Source organism: Canis lupus, chromosome 10, assembly GCF_011100685.1.
Source record: "Canis lupus familiaris isolate Mischka breed German Shepherd chromosome 10, alternate assembly UU_Cfam_GSD_1.0, whole genome shotgun sequence".
NCBI classification, from domain to species: Eukaryota; Metazoa; Chordata; class Mammalia; order Carnivora; family Canidae; genus Canis; species Canis lupus.
In genome coordinates, this window is record NC_049231.1 from 65,461,169 (window position 1) to 65,478,016 (window position 16,848).

Sequence of the window (16,848 nt, forward strand, 5' to 3'; positions counted from 1 at the left end):
GTGACTATCATAAGTAAATAAATAAAAATTAAAAAAAAAAATTATAAAAGTGTGCCCGGGTAGATGCTTCTAGCCTTAAGCAGATCTGTGAGCTGTACCTAGGTGCATGCGAGTGTATGTGTGCACACGCCCAGCTGTAACGCACATACACAAATGGGGATGCATCTTCGGAAGAGTGGTACCTGGCGCAAGAAGCACACACAGTTCCTTACGGGGTCAGGAACTGGCAGAGAAGTCCCCACAGGCCGCTGTCTACCTTGAGAGTGGATTTTCTCCCTGCTGTCTTACAGCAGAGTCCTGTCAACACACTTCTCTTTTTCATTTGTCCTTAGGAAACCGAAAAGAGAAGAGCACCTGAGTGAAGAAGCCATCAAGGTGATCGCTAGCCTTCCTGACTTAACGTTCATGCATGCTAAGGTGTTGATGTTCCCAGCCACGTTAACACCTTCCACAAGGTCCCAGGAGAAAGCGGATGGATAACTGATGTGGATTGGACAATTTCAGTTGCTTTTCCTTCCCTCCAGCCCTTCCTTACCTACCATCAAAAGCATACCTGCTCTAATTAAAAAAAAAAAAAAAAAAAAAAAAAGTTCAGCTGATTTGTTGGTAAGCCGCACTAGAAAGGTATACATAGTAATGTATATTTATTTACATACTGAAGTCCTAAATTTATATTAGAAAAAAAATGTAAATAATCGGGGGTGAACATTTTTGAAGATTTATTCTTTTTGTGTTGCTGGGGTGTATACATTTATGTCTTTGTGAAATACACTGGTGGTGTCCTTCTTACAAAACTTTTGAAATAAAAAAAAGAAAATTAAAAACTCAAATCTCCACTGTCTGTGAAATCCCCTTCAGTCTTTTCAGATTGCATTGAATGTTCTATTAATTTTTCATATCATATGTTGAATTACTTTTGCTATCATAAATAAGCTCCAAAGTCCCTGTTTAGCTTTTTCCCCCCCCCCCCCCCCCCAATTTTATGTGTGGTGGGTATGTTTCAGATCTGGCTTTTTGTTAACATTTTTGCACTCTTTTTTAATCTTTTCAATCTGGCATATTGCTGTTTGACCTTTTGCAAGGTACTTTATCGATTGCTCTTTTGTTATAGGGTGTGTGGATCATTGTCAGAACTTGATTGGAGGGGTTTAAAGAGATTGTGTCTGTTTTAAATCAGTTTGGTTTGGAGAAGGACCAAATTATATGAATGTCTTACAATGAAATTTACTTGTTAATGATTTTTTGTTTTATCGTACCACTATTTTTTGAGGATTTTGCACAGTGTAAAATGACATAATCATAGATTGCTATGGTTTAGGCTGTATATACAGAAAAAAACTATGGGTTTTACATGTTTGGGGAAATTCCTATGGAAAAAAGAAAGACACGTAGAAGAACCTCTGACAAGGTTAATGTGCATGCCCAAGGTCTTTTGAGATTTCAGTGTGTAAATTTCCTTTTAGCTTACACAAAAATAAAATAATTTAAAAGAAATTGAGCGTGGTGTCTTTATACTTTGGTATCTGAGGGAAAATATGAGTTTGGATGCAAAGATTTATTCCATTTTAATGTATTTCAATCCAGAGGAAATCATTTAGCAGGGCTTCCACTTTTTTGAAAGCAGAAGGAATTAGGATCTGGCCCATGGGAACTGGGTCAGTACTAAAGGGGAGCCGTTTTTATGTAAAACATGAGATTATAAAAGAAATTCCCATGATTCACTATAAATGTATCTTCATCAGAATTGGCAAGATTAAATAAGGGTTTACAGGGAATTTCTGTCTTTTCCAGAAAATACATGCATGATATCAAGGTGAGCAGGAAATTTCTACAAGGTAATCTTTAAATATTGTTATTAGCCGGGTGCCCAGGTGGCTCAGTGGTTGAGCGTCTGCCTTCGGCTCAGGCCGTGATCCCAGGGTCCTGGGGTCGAGTCCCGCATTGCCTCCCTGCTCGGCAGGGAGCCTGCTTCTCCCTCTCCTCCCTGCTTGTGTCTCTCACTTTCTCTCTCGCTCACTCTCAAGATCTTTAAAAATATATAAATATTGTTACTAGCTGTTGTGTCAGCTGAGTCACATGACCTATTTCATCAGAGAGTGGCAGCCCGCCCGACAGCGGCCCTCAGCCTGTGGGGAGACTCCGGTGGAAGCCTCGGCCCCTCCCTCACCAACAGTCCTGTGCTGCCGGGTTCACCCGGGCTGTGGGACCCCCGTTGCAAGCACAGCCTGGAGTGACGGCGCCTCTCCATCCTCCACCCGCCATCTCCCCAACTTTTCTGGAGGGTTTTGGGGGTTCTCTCCGAATAGTCCCAAGTCCTCAGTGACCCTTCCGAGTGGAAGGATAGAAGCACTCAGCAGAACTTCACCAGTTGCAGTAACTAGAGCCCAAAGGGCTGCTTCTACCCTGAGACCAAACCATAATGGCAGCCTCTCCCAGCCGTGGATTAGCTGCGTTCCTGTGAGAAAGGTCATCAGCCTCTGAGACTTAAAAGGGCACGGTACTACCCTCCCGTGGGGCTGCTCTGTTCTAATAAATGTAGAACGCTTGTCACGTGAGGAAAGAGCCAACGTAGCCAGAACCTAGAGGCAGCGAAACCTGTGATGCTCCCCACACACCCCCCCATCCCAGTAGATTCAAGAAGCCATCGGAGGAGGAGGAAGGATCCTGGCGAGTAACAAGGGATGGCGTTGTTATTTAGAAGTGGTCCAGGGATGGGGATCCCTGGGTGGCGCAGCCGTTTGGCACCGGCCTTTGGCCCAGGGCGTGATCCTGGAGACCCGGGATCGAATCCCACGTCGGGCTCCCGGTGCATGGAGCCTGCTTCTCCCTCTGCCTGTGTCTCTGCCTCTCTCTCTCTCTCTCTCTCTCTGTGTGTGTGTGACTATCATAAATAAATAAAACTTAAAACAAAAAAAAAAAGAAGTGGTCCAGGGAGTCTTCGTCCTCGAAGTGGCCCTGCCTCAGTGACACCCACAATGGATATGTCTTCTTAGAACCACATTCTAAAAAACTAAATACAAATAAATGAACAAATAAAAATCACAAAATAAATCTGACAAGCCAGATTCCCTGCTTGTCTGTCCTATGGGCCTTCGATGTTTTCGTCACAGCAGGCACGTCCTCCTCGCATTCTCACAGGTTAAAGGCCGACTCGCCTTGACCGGAAGTGCCCCCACCGAGCCCGAAGGCCGCGGCAGTGCGGGGAGCGCCTCCAGCGTCTCGGGGTCTGTCAGCCCAGGGAGAGCCGTGGCGGCAAACAGCAGCTGACCCTCGTCTTTCTCGTCAACCGGGCGGGCCCTGCAGAGCCGGGAGAAGAAACCAGAGAGCAGAGGCCCTGAAAGCCGGCCACGCGCAGTGGACACCGGTGTAGCCGTCAGCTTTGTGTCCTCGACGCCTTCAAGCCAGCTCCCCTCAGCCCCCAGCCTCGCATCTCCCCTTGCTGGTCAAACCCCAGCAGCCGTACCTAGGTCCCCATTTAATCCAGACTGGGAAATATGGGAGAAATGTCCCTAAATTGAGTCATGTGTCACTACTATTTTTGTGAGTCATGCTTTTATATAGAAGCTTGTTCTTCCCTCTACATGATTATCATGTTCTCTATTTAGAACCTGCCACTTCGTTCCCTCGCGTTTCTTGAATCCGTTAGGATTAGGTTTGGCTGTGAGTAACAAAAACCCAAAATACTGCATTCCGTGTAATAAGATTCATACTTCTGTCATACTTCGGAGCTGCTCCGAGATTGGAATGTGCCCTACAGTTGGAGGGGCACCCATTTCACCGGCAGGGGTCTTTGTGTTAGTGACACACCAGCTCATGCCGTCTACGGTCAAGGCCCAGGGTTGATGAGACCTGGTAATGGCGGCTTAAACCATTGAGGTTCGTTTGTCTTGCAGGCTAGGGCTGGCGACGGGGCTCCGCGAGATCACCGGTGACTGACGCTCTTGACTATCTCGTTGTTCCGCCACCACCCACACGTGGTGTCTACCTCATGGTCCAAGGTGGCTGCAGATGGTTCGGCCACTAGCCCTATGTTCCAGCCATCAGTGAGGGAAGAGCGAAGAAGAGAGCATTCTCCCTCTCCGTAAGAGCACTTTCCATAAGGTCTACAAAATAACTCTAATTACTACCTTGTGGCCAGAACGTGGTGGCAGCGCCGTATCTGGCTACAAAAGAGACTGGGGAGGACCTGTGTTCTGGGCAGCCTCTAAATGGGAGTCTGGTAGGAAGAAGGAGAGAACAGGCCCTAGGACATCTGCAGAGCTGGGCCTCATTTTTCACTGCATGCAGTGTTTCACTGAGTTACAGTAATACCTAGGGAAGTGGATTCCAGGGTCACTGTCTCAGGACGGGATCTGTTGACTTCCTGGTGTTCTAAGAGGGGAAGGAATCGGGGTACCTGGGTGGCTCAGCGGTTGAGCATCTGCCTTCGGCTCAGGACGTGATCCCGGGATCCTGGGATCGAGTCCCACATCGGGCTACCCGTGTGGAGCCTGCTTCTCCCTCTGCCAGTATCTCTGCCCTTCTCTGTGTGTCTTATATGAGTTTAAAAAAAAAAAAAAAAAAGATTTAAGAGGGGGAAGGAATCTATAGTGAGCAGCAACACAAGGTTTACTGGGACCTGGGAGGAACAGATGCTAGGACACAATCCTGGATGGTAGAAGAGAGCACCTGGGGAGGTAGAAGGGACAAGGGATGGAGCTGGGGGTCGTGTGTTCTAAAGAGAGTTCTCCACTAACCAGCTGTAGCGTGTGGAACAAATCCCTTTTCCGAGTCTCAGGTAGTTCAGAGTCTATAGAATTGAAAACTAAGGTAGGAAGAAACCTCAGAGAACCACAGAATTCTCGGGCTGGGAGATGAACGAGAAGGATGCCCAGAAACCAGCCCCAGGGGCCCTGCAGTGGAGGAGGGGAGGGCTGGCCCCTGCAGTGACTCATCGGGCCTCTATGTCGGGGGACGGGGGTGTTGCAGATTGCAAATTTCAAAAAGCCAAGGATGATTCAATTCTCCAAGCTGAGGAAATGGGAAGTCTACACAGGAAATTGACTTGCCCAACATTACGCATCTATAACCAGAGGCAGGACCTGAAAACGGTTTTCCTGACTCCCGGTCTTTTCATCTGCAGCCTCCCGCATCTCCCCCCCTTGGAGGGGTGGCTAGGCCAGCCTGTGCCTGAGCCACATTTGTAGGGACCTCAAGGGAGCTGCGAGTCCCAGAAGACGGGGGCACCACCAAGCTCGCTCTGATGGCTGGCAGGACCGGTAGGACTTCTCAGTGGAGACCCAGGGTCCCCACAGACTCCGGCAGTGCTGTTCCTGACAGTAAGTCAGCCTGACCCCCGGAGTCTTTTTTTTTTTTTTTTTTCCCCCGGAGTCTTATATGTCAGTTACCCGTTGTTTCAGCTTATCCTTCCGGCCCAGGCTCTAGCTCAGAGGAGCATTTCTTTTTTTTTTTTTTTTTTTTAAGATTTTATTTATTCATGAGAGACACAGAGAGAGAGAGAGGCAGAGACACAGGCAGAGGGAGAAGCAGGCTCCATGCAGGGAGCCCCACGTGGGACTCGATCCCAGGATCTGGGATCACAACCTGAGCCAAAGGCAGATGCTCCACCCCGAGCCCCTACCCCCACCCCCTGCGCCCCTGAGAAGAGCATTTCTCAGATGACTTCACATAAGACCCGTGACCGTGTGACCGTGTGACTGTGTGACCGCGGCGCGGCACCTGCGATTTCACCCTGTGCCCCCCGGGCCCCGCTGCGGGATGCGCTCACCTGCCAGCCCCTCCCGGGAGCCCTTCCGGCGCCCCCACCGGGCCCCCCTCACCCACGCGGCAGCTCCCCAGCCCCCAGGGCTCAGCAAGCGTCACCAGCCCACCTGAGGCCCAGACGCGGGCGGCGCTCCCGTTCTGTCCCCCGCCTCCCCGGAGCCCTGAGAGGCACCCCAGCTGTCCTCGCCCCAGTTCCCTGGTGAGGCAACCGAGGCCTAGAACGTGGAACGGCCAAGGTCACTCAGCCAGAGGAGGAGAGTCTAGAACCCAAGCCGTCTGGTCCGAAGGCTGAACGCTTCCCTAGAGCGGCAGCGGCCGGGCCGCGGAGGGCCGACGGCACCTCTGGGCACTTCGGGGCGGCCCTTGGCTCTCCTCAGGCTGCGAGGCCCGAGGGCACTTAGGGACAGTGTCTGCCCCTGTTGGCCTCGGGCCCCCGCTCGGCGCCGCCACCTGGGCAAACCCTCACCTCGTCCGCTTCCTAAACTAGTTCATGCATCAGCCCCCTGGTGAGGTGCACGGGGATCCTTCCAGAATCTGTGCTTTGCCTTCGCCTGCAAATTCCGCAAGCCCCCCGCAAGCCCCCCGCAAGCCCCCCGCAAGCCCCATGTGGTTTTCCCCACAACATATCCTGTCCTGTGGCTCGGGGACTCGGCCTCCAAGCTCTGGAGCAGCCGAGGCACCGTGCCCGCCCCAGGGGCTTCCATTTGGCCGAAACCATCTGTCTGGGGCTGGTTTTGCCTCAGCCCCTGCCCTGCAAGCAGCAAGAGGGGCCGGCCGAGTGGGGATCGGGGCCACTCCGGGCCGACCCTGTGGTCTACACCGCCAGTGGCCCCTGGCTGAAAGTGCACGGCTCGCCAGGAGACCCCCAAACCTAGAATCACCCCCTTCCCGGGGATGCCCCCCAGGTGGTTGTCTGGGAATTGGGGGGAAATCAGCAAGGACGCCTCTCCGAGCAAGGCCCCACGTGACCCCCGGGTTGGTCCTCAGACAAGCTGGGTACCCCCAGGGAAGGCACGCTGACAGTCACTCCCCCGGTGACCACGAGGACCCTGAAGGCACCGCTGGGCCATGATGACGGCGGCCACCCGCTTTACCCCCCCATCCCCCGGGGCCCATCAGCGGTGGGATCCACACCCCGCTCGCCTTCCGCTAGATTCAACCCCCCCGACCCCCCCCTGCTGCCGTGCCTGGGGCGGGTGGGGGGGGAGCAGGGCGCCCCGGACCGTCCCAGCCCTCGGGCTCCGCTCCTCCGAAGCCGCAGTTTGACGGGCTTACGGTTTGTTTCACTTTATTTCTGCGGAGTTGTCCTGGGGGCCGGACCTGTGACCCGGTGGGAGCCGCTAATCATGGGCTCAAGACGGCGGCACAGACCAGCCTTCGGCCTCCTGCCTCCGTGGGAAGACGCCGCGCCCCGCCAGGCCCAGGAGAGGCCAGAACTCGGCGGGCGGCCCCTCGGGCTCGTGGCCTCGATCCGGGCCTGATCCCGGCCAAACCCCTGCTCGGATCCCAGTCCCGATCCCGCCCGGATCCCGGCCCTGATCCCAGCCCTGATCCTGGCCTCAATCCCGACTCGATCCCTGCCCTGATCCCACCAGATCCCAGCCCCGATCCTGCCCCCGATCTCGGCCTGGATCCCAGTCACGATCCCAGCCCGATCCCGGCTTGATCCTGGCCCTGATCCTGGCCCCGATCCCGGCCCTGATCCCAGTCCCGATCCCGCCCGGATCCCAGCCCAATCCCAGCTCAATCCCTGCCCGATCCCGCCGCCGATCCCAGCCCCGATCCCGCCGGGATCCCGGCTCCGATCCCAGCCCCTGGAATCACCCCCGCCCGGGCACCGCGCGGCCTGGGCTCCGACCCGCGAAGGGGAGGCGGCGTTTCCCTTCGGCTACTATCTTGTAACTCCCTCCTAATTTACAATCTGTTTGCTGTTTCAGATGTTTGGAAAGAAAACTCCTGAGTCAGCAGCTCTGGAAAGCTTCATTTGCAGTGAAATCTGGACTCTTCTTTCCCATCCCAGATTTTGTTTTGTTTTGTTTTGTGGCTGGAACCTCACATCTGTGAGGCAGGCGGGACCTCACGGGCCGGGTCACCAAACACCTATTGAAAGGATGCATTCAAGGGTGGCAAATCTGGGCAGAGCCCACGGGTGACAACTGGTATTTACCTAATGTCGGCCTCAGCCGAGCGGACAGAGAGGAGCAGGATGACAGCCAGTGGTGGGTCCCGGCTCCCGAGATGGGGGACCCCCGCAGGAACAGCGGCCCCAAGGGCAGACCAGAGAGCAGAGAACAGAGGCAGTTTTCCCAGCCGAGGGGGTGTCACCCAGGGGTAGTGTCTCCACCGCCCACTTCTGCGGAGACCGTCCTCCCAGCCACTTGCACAGCAGGTGACACTGGTCCATCTGGCCGTCCAGGGCGGCGGCGAAGGGGCGCGCGCTTGGGAGGGGCGACAAACGGACCTGGAGCCGCAGCTTTCCTGGCTAGCTGTCCCCAGCTGTCACCAGCCCCCGCCACGGGGCTCCTGAGGTGGCCTGAACATCCCTCCCGGGACAGCAGCAGCAAGGAGGCAGCAGGCTTCGAGGCCTGGCACTGCCGCTCCCTGACGGCGACACCAGACCCAGCCTGTAAGGTGCGGGTGGGAATCAGGGGGCAGAAGACCAAAGCAGGCTTCTTAGGAGAAATCAGGACACACGTCCTGTTAAACACTGAGCAGGACACGTGGCGACGCTAAGCGCTCAATAAATGCTGCGCGCTCAGATTATCAGGACGCCGCGTTCCCCTGGGCGCCCGCAGTGTGCTCTGCCGGCCCTGGGAGCCTCTGGACCTCAGGCCTAAGTTAGGGTGCAGCCCCCCAGTCCAAGAAGTAACTAGGGAGCAGCAGGCCGGCCATTCACCGCCTTTCCACCTGAACGGTGAGGCCCAGACCTGCTGAGGCCCGCGAGCAGGCCCCGGGTCTCTGTGGGGGCCCCAGGCCGCAGAGGGGTGCCCGGACCCTCCAGAGGGAACGCACAGGGCGTCTCCATAAAACGTGACCTGTGCAAGTCCTGTCTGGTGGTGGGCTTTTTTTTTTTTTTTTTTTTTTGAGAGAGAGGGAGAGAAAGAGCATAAGCAATGAGGAAGAGGGAGAGGGAGAAGCAGACTCCCCGCTGAGGAGGGAGCCTGACTCCGGGCTCGAACCCAGGGCCCTGCGATCATACCAGAGCAGAAGGCAGACGCCTGACGCGCCGAGCCCCCCAGGCGCCCCTCAGGGTGGCCTTGCCACGGTAGCTGGGAGGTAGACGTTAGGGGAGGAGAGCTCAGTCCCACAGAGGCTGCCGCTCACTCCTCATCTTCCATGAAGCAAGTGAACGCCCTGCGCTGGCGCGCGGCCCTCCTGGACACGCAGGGGGTGCAGGGGTTCGGGTGTGTGGAGCACGGGGGTCCAGAGGGCACGAGCCCTGGCCCTCGGGGCACCTCATTCTCCCTCCTTGAGCCGTCCTAGACCTTAGGTAGCTTAGATTTTATTTACTTATTTACCTTGCTGAACAATTTCTGAATAAAGGGTGGTTATCCTCCCATGTGCCCCCCAACACGCCAGCGTCACATCAAAACACAGGGGTCTTCTCACTAACCCCAGTGCTAGTGGCACCCCCGCGAAAATGAACGATAATATCTGAACGCCATTTGAAAACCAGTCTCCTTGGACTCCCCGAGGTGTCCCTAAAAAGTCAGAGCTTGCCTGTTCAAACCGGGCTCCACTCAAGGAGGGAGCGTCCCACTTGACCACATGTCCCTTTCAATCTAGAACAGTTCTCTCGACCTTTTATTTTTTATGACGTTGCTGTTGCTGCTGTTTGTAAGAGACCAGGCCAATTGTGTGGCAGAATGTCCCAGATTCTGGATGTGCCTGTTTCCTCCCGGTGCCGCGTAGCTTGTTTGTTTTCCATCCCCTGTATTTCCTCCAACGGTGTCTGAGTCCCTTCAGGCTGCTTAAAAGAAAGTACCATAGACAAGGGCGGTTTGTAACATCAGGAATTTATTTCTCACGGTTCTGAAGGCTGGGAAGTCAAAGGTCAAGACAGCAGCTTGGCCAGGTTCCTGCGAGAACCCGAGTCCTGGTCCTTTCACCACATCCTCACACGGCAGAAGGGGTGAGGGAGCCCTCTGGGGCATCTTCGAGGGCCACGAGTCCCATCCCAAAGGCCTTGATCACCTCCTAAAGGCCCCACCTCCAAATACCTTCACACTGGGGCTTAGGATTTCAAATAGCAATTTTTTTTTCAAGTAGCAATTTTTTTAAAAAGATTTTATTTATTTATTTATGAGAGACACACAGAGAGAGGCAAAGACAGAGGCAGAGGCCCCACGGAAGGTTCCCGCAGAAGGCCGGGGACATCAGACAGCAGGCCATCTGGGATCCCCCAGCTGTGGGAAGTGGCCGCGTGGGTCCTCTGTCATGTTGGGCTACGGCAACCCAAGCAGCACTGGCCACCTGGTGGGCGGCCTTCCCTCCCCCTGGGACCTCCCCAGGCCTCTGCATGGCTCAGAGCTCCAAGAAGCCTTTCCTGAGCGCTAGCTACGAGCGGACGCGCCACACTCGGGGCTGGGCTTTTCTTCTCAGTGCACATTCCCCTCCCACATATATTTACTGTTTATGTGGTTTATCTGTCTCTCCTGCCAACACTCTAAACGTCATTAGGACAGGGAGCTTTGGGGCAGCCCACGGGGCTCAGCAGTTTAGCGCCGCCTTCAGCCCAGGGCGTGACCCTGGAGCCCCGGGATCGAGTCCCACGTCAGGCTCCCTGCATGGAGCCTGCTTCTCTCTCTGCCTGGTCTCTGCCTCTCTCTCTCTCTCTCTCTCTCTCTCTGTGGGTCTCTCATGAATAAATAAATAAATCTTTAAAATAATAATAATAATAAAGATAGGGAGCTTTGCTGCTTTGTGCGCTGCTCTATCTCCAGTGCCTAGAACAGCTTGTCATGGGTAAGGAAGGCACCTAATAAATCTTGAATGAATGAATGAATGAATGAATGAATGAATGGGCCCCACAGCGGACAGCCCCATTCCAAGCCTACAATTGACCTTAACAGATACTGTTTGAAGTTATCATCTTCCCAGAAACAGGTATGAAAATTCCAAAACGACACTCGACATGAAGTAGATTAAAAAAAAAAATCACACCAATGGTGAGCAATAAACTCTCCCCTGCAAGTTGTCTGACCTCCGCAGTCCCGGGGCCCCCCTCCCTGCTGCCAGAGTTTGGGCAACTCCCGAATGGCTCAACTCGGGCCGAGTCCAGGGCCTGTTGGTCATAAATACCATTTCGTCCCACTCAGCGAATAAAAAGCCTGCTCACTTACGGCGTTTGGCTGGAGGTTGATTCCCTCTCTCTGATTTTTTAATCTGAAGTTGAGTCTTCTTCTCTCTCGCCTTCTTGTTTGCCCTCGAACCGCTGAAGGGTGCCCCTTTTCACTCCCAGCGCTGGTCGAGGCTTGGTGCAGGCCCGAGTGAGCCCGGGGCCTGGGAGAGGGAGTGGGGGGCGGGGAGCCCCGAGCCGAGGGCCTCCCACCCATGAGCCAAGCAAGGGGGCAGCCTTTGTTCTGCTGCAGTAACACCAACAGCCAGCCCCGGGGTGGGGGGGGCCCTAGGGAGGGGCTCTGGGGCCCGCCATCCCCGACCCCGCAAGGCACCGTGCACTGGGGAGAGGCCGGTGCGCCTGTTCCCAGCAGCTTGGTGACAGCGCCCCACCCCCTCCCGCAAGCCTCCCCTGGGGAAGAAAAACACAAGACGGCATCTGGCAGCTTTCTGGAAGGCGACCCAAGCCTCGTGTCAAGCTCCAGGGCAGGCCCCCTCCCTCCAGGAGCGCGAGGCGACGGGGGAGACGCGGCCCAAGGGAGGGGCGGGGCGGGGCATGCGGGGTCACTTCCCGCGGGTCTCCTGCAGGTGCCGGCGCCCCCCCCCCCCCGCCCCGGAGTCCCCCACGGTAGCTCCTCCCAGCAGCCCTGGGCACAGGCGCCCCGCTTGTCGCCTCACCCTGCGCCCACGAAGCTCCCGCAACGTGCAACCTGCGCAGACTGGCCTGCGGGTTGGGGTCCGAGCGCCCCGCTCCCCCTCGGGCTCCCCCCGCCAGGAGCTGCGAGGGCGATCTCGGGGGCTCCCGGCGCCCTTGCAGCCCCCTTGCAGACCGCCTGCCGTGCGGGCTGGGAGCCAAAAGAAAGAGGAATTTCAAGGGGCAAGAGGTCCCCCTGGGGCAGGGCGGCCGGGGGAGGAGGGGTTGCGCACGGGACCCTAACCCTAACCCTAACCCTAACCCTAACCCTAACGACAGCTCCTGGGGCCTGGGCCGCCCCCGGGAGCCGCCCCCCCCCCCTCCCGTCGAGGTTAACACCCCTCGCTCCCTCTCCTGCAGGGTCTGGGAGAAGCGCCTTCCGAGGGGAGACCCAGGGATGAGCAAGGCCGCGGCCCCACCCCAACCCGCCCGCCTGCTGTGCCACCCGGGCCTACTCACAGTTCGCAGGGAGGCCTGGGTGAGGCCGTCGGGCCTCTGCAGCCCCTTCCCGAAAGTTCTGTGTGGTCTGCTACGCATTCCCTTGCTCTAGACGTTTGGAGAAGAGCCCCAGACACCGGGAGTCCGCGAGCTGGGGGCTGCCTGCAGGGTCCCGCTGCTTTCAAGACCCGATCACTTCCCTGCCCCTCCTGCTAGTGTTTGACCTTTATCTGGATTCTCGGAGGCAAAAATACCTACAATATAGCACATATATGGGCAGCCCGGGGCGGGGGGGGGGGGTGCGGGGGGGGGGCACAGCGGTTTAGCGCCGCCTTCAGCCGAGGGTGTGATGCTGGAGGCCTGGATCGAGGCCCGCGTCGGGCTCCCTGCGTGGAGCCTGCTTCTCCCTCGGCCTGTGTCTCTGCCTCTCTCTCTCTCTGTGTCTCATGAATAAATAAAATCTTAAAAAAAATAGTACACATATTTATACATTCTATTCAGACGAATATCTTTCAGCCACTCGCGAGGGCATTTTTGCCACTTGCCACCAGACTGTGTTCTATACTTCCCTGAACCATCTGGACATTTTGTAGGAGCTTCCTTTCTTGCAGAAGGGGGGCGGGGTGGGCTGGGGAGGACACAAAGGCCTCTGGGTTAATGTGCTGGAAGCCGCTGCCAAGCTTATAAATTAAGAACTATTGTCTTTTTTTTTTTTTTTTAAGATTTCATTTGTTTATTCATGAGAGACAGGGGAGGGGGGGGGTGCAGAGACACAGGCAGAGGGAGAAGCAGGCTCCATGCAGGGAGCCCGACGTGGGACTCGATTCCGGGTCTCCAGGATCACGCCCTGGGCTGAAGGCCGCCCTAAACCGCTGAGCCACCCCGGCTGTCCCAAGAACTACTGTCTTTAAACTCGTTCGGCAAACCTACAGAAAAATGGATTTAAGTTGAAAATAATGTCATTTCCACACAACCTGGGGAGCACATGCAAAGCCCCAAAGCGAAAAGCTACTACTGCACACTGCTCAGGAGCTCGCCGCCCCCTGGGCGGATATCCCAGGAGCTTTAGTGAAAACCAACATAACACCAACTTGTTTGACCAAGCTTTTAGAATAAATGAGCTATTAGATTCTTAAAGCAGGACTAGAACATGAATGAGCTCTAGACCCCAGTTCAGTTATAAACCAACAAATTAGGCACGGTTTTGCTTAAGTTTTAGCTTAATGTAAATATATATTATTACTTAGAACATTAGCATCTGGACTACATAATGACTTTATCATTTTACTTTAATTAAAACCAGAATTTTTTTTTTTTTTAAACCAGAATTAAACCCCATGGGGCTCCCCGGCCACGCGGGGGCCAGTGCACGGGGGCGGGGCTTGTTGCTCGGGGGCGGGGCCGCGGCGCGGGGGCGGGCTCCGGCCTCGGGAGGTACAGCTGGGAGCCGTCTCCTGTCCAGCTGGATTTTCCAGTCAAGTCTGCACGTTCCTTCCTGTTCCTTCCCTCATCCCCCGGCAAACACGTGACTTGAGCCGGGCGCCCAGAGAGTGAGGGGATTCCCACAGAGAAGGGTGCCTTGGAGGCCAGGGCGCCTGCCTCCCGCCTCACCCTCCTTACCCACCCACCCCGCCCCGCGCGGCTCCCTGTAGGCCCCGGCCCCGGCCCCCCCCGCCCCCGCCCGGGACAGCCACCGCCCCGAGAGCGGGAAGGGCCTCGCAGACCCAACCCCCGTGCCCCAGCCGCTCTCCGCACCAGGCACGGGATGGGGGGCGCCCGGCGGCGGGGGCCGGTGCCCTGAGCCTCGGGCTCGTCCTGGGCGCCAGGAGGCGGCCCCGCGCGCCGGCCACACGGTCAGAGGCGAAGCCTCGGTCTCGCCACGTCGGGCTCCGGTCCCTGTGCCGGCCCCAGGCCCCTGCGCCCCACCCCGCCTCGCCCCTGCACATACCCCCCTTCCCTGCCAGGCCGCCTTGAGCCGCCCCTCCCGGGATGGGAGACGCCCAGGCTTTCGGGGCTCCCGGACCCCCCCCACCACCCGGACCCCTCTCCCCTTCCACTACCCGGACCCCCCCCACACCGCCCGGACCCCCCCACCGCCCGGACCCCCCCTCCACCGCCCGGACCCCCCCCCACCTCCCGGACCTACCCCCCCACCGCCCCGACCCCCTCCCCCTCCACCACCCGGACCCCCCCACCGCCCGGACCTACCCCCCCACCGCCCCGACCCCTCCCCCTCCACCGTCCGGACCCCCCTCCACCGTCCGGACCCCCCTCCACTGCCCGGACGCCCCCCACCGCCCGGACCCCCCTCCCCCTCCACCGTCCGGGCCCCCCTCCCCCTCCACCGTCCGGACCCCCCTCCCCCTCCACCGTCCGGGCCCCCCTCCCCCTCCACCACCCGGACCCCCTCCCCCTCCACCGTCCGGGGCCCCCTCCCCCTCCACCGCCCGGACCCCCCCCACCGCCTGGATCCCCCCGCCCCCCCCCCCCTCCCCCTCGCGCTCCGCAGGCCCCAGGGCACAGTCACGTCGGCGGGAGTTAGAGCAGCGCGTCCACGGGGCGCGGCCTCGGGAGGACCCGATCCTGCCTTCGTTCCCTGTTAGCCGTGGGCCGGCCCTTCACCTCGGCCTCCGGGGACCGCGGACAGGCGAGCCCGGCTTCCCCCATAGACATGGTCTTTCCTGGGTGACGGCCACGAGGGACTCGGAAATGGACCCCAGTTTCCTCAAAGCCTTGATGCACTTAGCGCCTCCGCAGCCTAACCCGGGCTGGGGCTGGTGGGGCTGGAACAGGTTAGCCGGGCCTCGGGGCGAGTCCTGGGTGCGCCGCGCCTCCTGGGGGACCGCGGGCCCTGCTTCCTGGAGGTCCTTTATAGGCTCAGTGACAATCCACCCAGAAGGTCCTGGGTCCCTTCGGAGACACCGATCTGAAAGCTCGCTTCACTAACCTAGAGCCAAGAGACGGTCCTAGTTCATCCTTTTCCCCAGAGTCATCTTCAATACCTTTATATAAGGTTTTCTTTTTTTTTATTTTAATATAATGTTTTCAATAACATTGTAAACACGCCTAAGTCTGTAATGTGTCCCAATCCCCCAGGCCCAGGTCTTACCCTAGTGACAGAGAAGGGGAGCCTGGTAGCGATGATTTGGTGGGAATGCCCCCCACCCCAGACGTTTTACAGCCAGCAACCTTCGGGCCACACTGCCCTTAACCCAAGCAATAACTCTAAGGACGGGATCCGGATCAGAGAGGGGGAGATTCGGGCATGGGGTGGCCACGTTCCTCCAGTCCCCTCTCCCAGGTGACCCTCCCACCTGCCTCTGAGCATTTGAATGTTCACAGGGGTTAAGGAGTGAGAGGAGCGCCTGGAGAATTGGGCCCCTGGCTGGTCAGCGGGTGCCCCTGGGTAGGTGAGACCAGGGAAGGCCGGAGAGAGCAGGGCTTTGTTCAGAGCCAACTGTGATATGCCAAGAGCCTGCAAATATCCTCTTTGTCCCAACAAGTCCACTGCAGGTATTTCTCTTCTGGGAATAATCAGAGAAACCGTAAATGAGCCACAACGATATGGGAGCGGTTGCAACAGGAGGGGCGCTGTCACATGAAACCACGGTCTTCAGCCATCAAAAATCCCTTTTCCAAATAATTTCTAATGATCTGGGAGTTTCGCATGATATAAGGCTGAAAAGCAGCATAAAAATAGTATTGTAGGGGGGCCTGGCTGGCTCAGCAGGTGAAGTGCATGACTCTTAATCTCAGGGTTGTGGATTCGAGCCCCACGTTGGATGTAGAGATTACTTGGAAAGACAATCTTTTTTTAAAAAATGGTGTTGCATGTTGTTGAACTTTATCCAGAAATACATCTTATTTATCTAAAAACACATATTATTGTAATAGAGATAATAGATATAAATAAAACAAAGGACTAGAAGGAAATTCACCAATTCACAAAGGTTTTCTGTGGTGGTGGGATCACGGGTGATAGGTGTTTTCTGCTTCGCTGTTTCCCATCTGTGTTTCTAGAATGAGTGCTTTTTTACTTTAGCATTCGAAAAAAAATAGTTTAAGAACCTACAATGCTCTCAGCATTGTACCAGACTCAAAGATGAATAAGATAACAAAAGCCTATTTTCTGTCTCGGAGGAACTGAGGTCCAAGGAGACAAGAGGTACCCCCAAAAAATACCAACCCAAGGCAGGGTAGGATACATCCTGAAGAGGTGAGCAGCATGCAGTGGGAGCACCGGAATGTAAGCTCCTTGGGGCCAGGCCTGGGGGAAAGTGGCGACAGGCCGGGGCACAGGGCAGGGTGGCCTGAGAGTTCAGCTGTGCTCCCAGTGCCCTGTGACTGTGGGCAACCTGGGCAGAAGGAGCCTAACTTTCCTCATGTGTAAAATGGGGTAACAAGAATGTTCCCGTGAACAGTTAAGGTGATGGAGATGAAGCATGGTGCCTGGCACCCGGGAAGCTCAATAAAAATGAGATTTATGGTAAAAACTTGAGTCAAGTCTGGGTGAGAAAGCCCAAGGGCTGTGGGGAAAGGTGGGGGAGTGGGGGATTGGGGGGGGGGATGAAGCAGGGGGCTAAGTGCAGACAGCGGGGTACAGCTTCCGGGGTAGG

General features: G+C 56.5%; 1 protein-coding gene across 7 annotated transcripts in view; it reads left to right on the forward strand.

Annotated features, from left to right (window-relative positions):
* AFTPH (aftiphilin) overlaps positions 1-1,494 on the forward strand; it is a 66,852-nt gene extending 65,358 nt beyond the window's left edge. For 6 of the 7 annotated variants that reach the window (XM_038551442.1, XM_038551439.1, XM_038551444.1 and 3 more), the window contains one exon: positions 333-1,494. In XM_038551442.1, coding sequence (XP_038407370.1) covers positions 333-480 — 148 coding nt within the window. In that variant the 3' untranslated portion in view covers positions 481-1,494. The remainder of the gene's footprint in view (positions 1-332) is intronic. The other variant, XR_005366151.1, reaches the window with a different exon arrangement.
* The last annotated feature ends 15,354 nt before the right edge of the window (positions 1,495-16,848 follow it).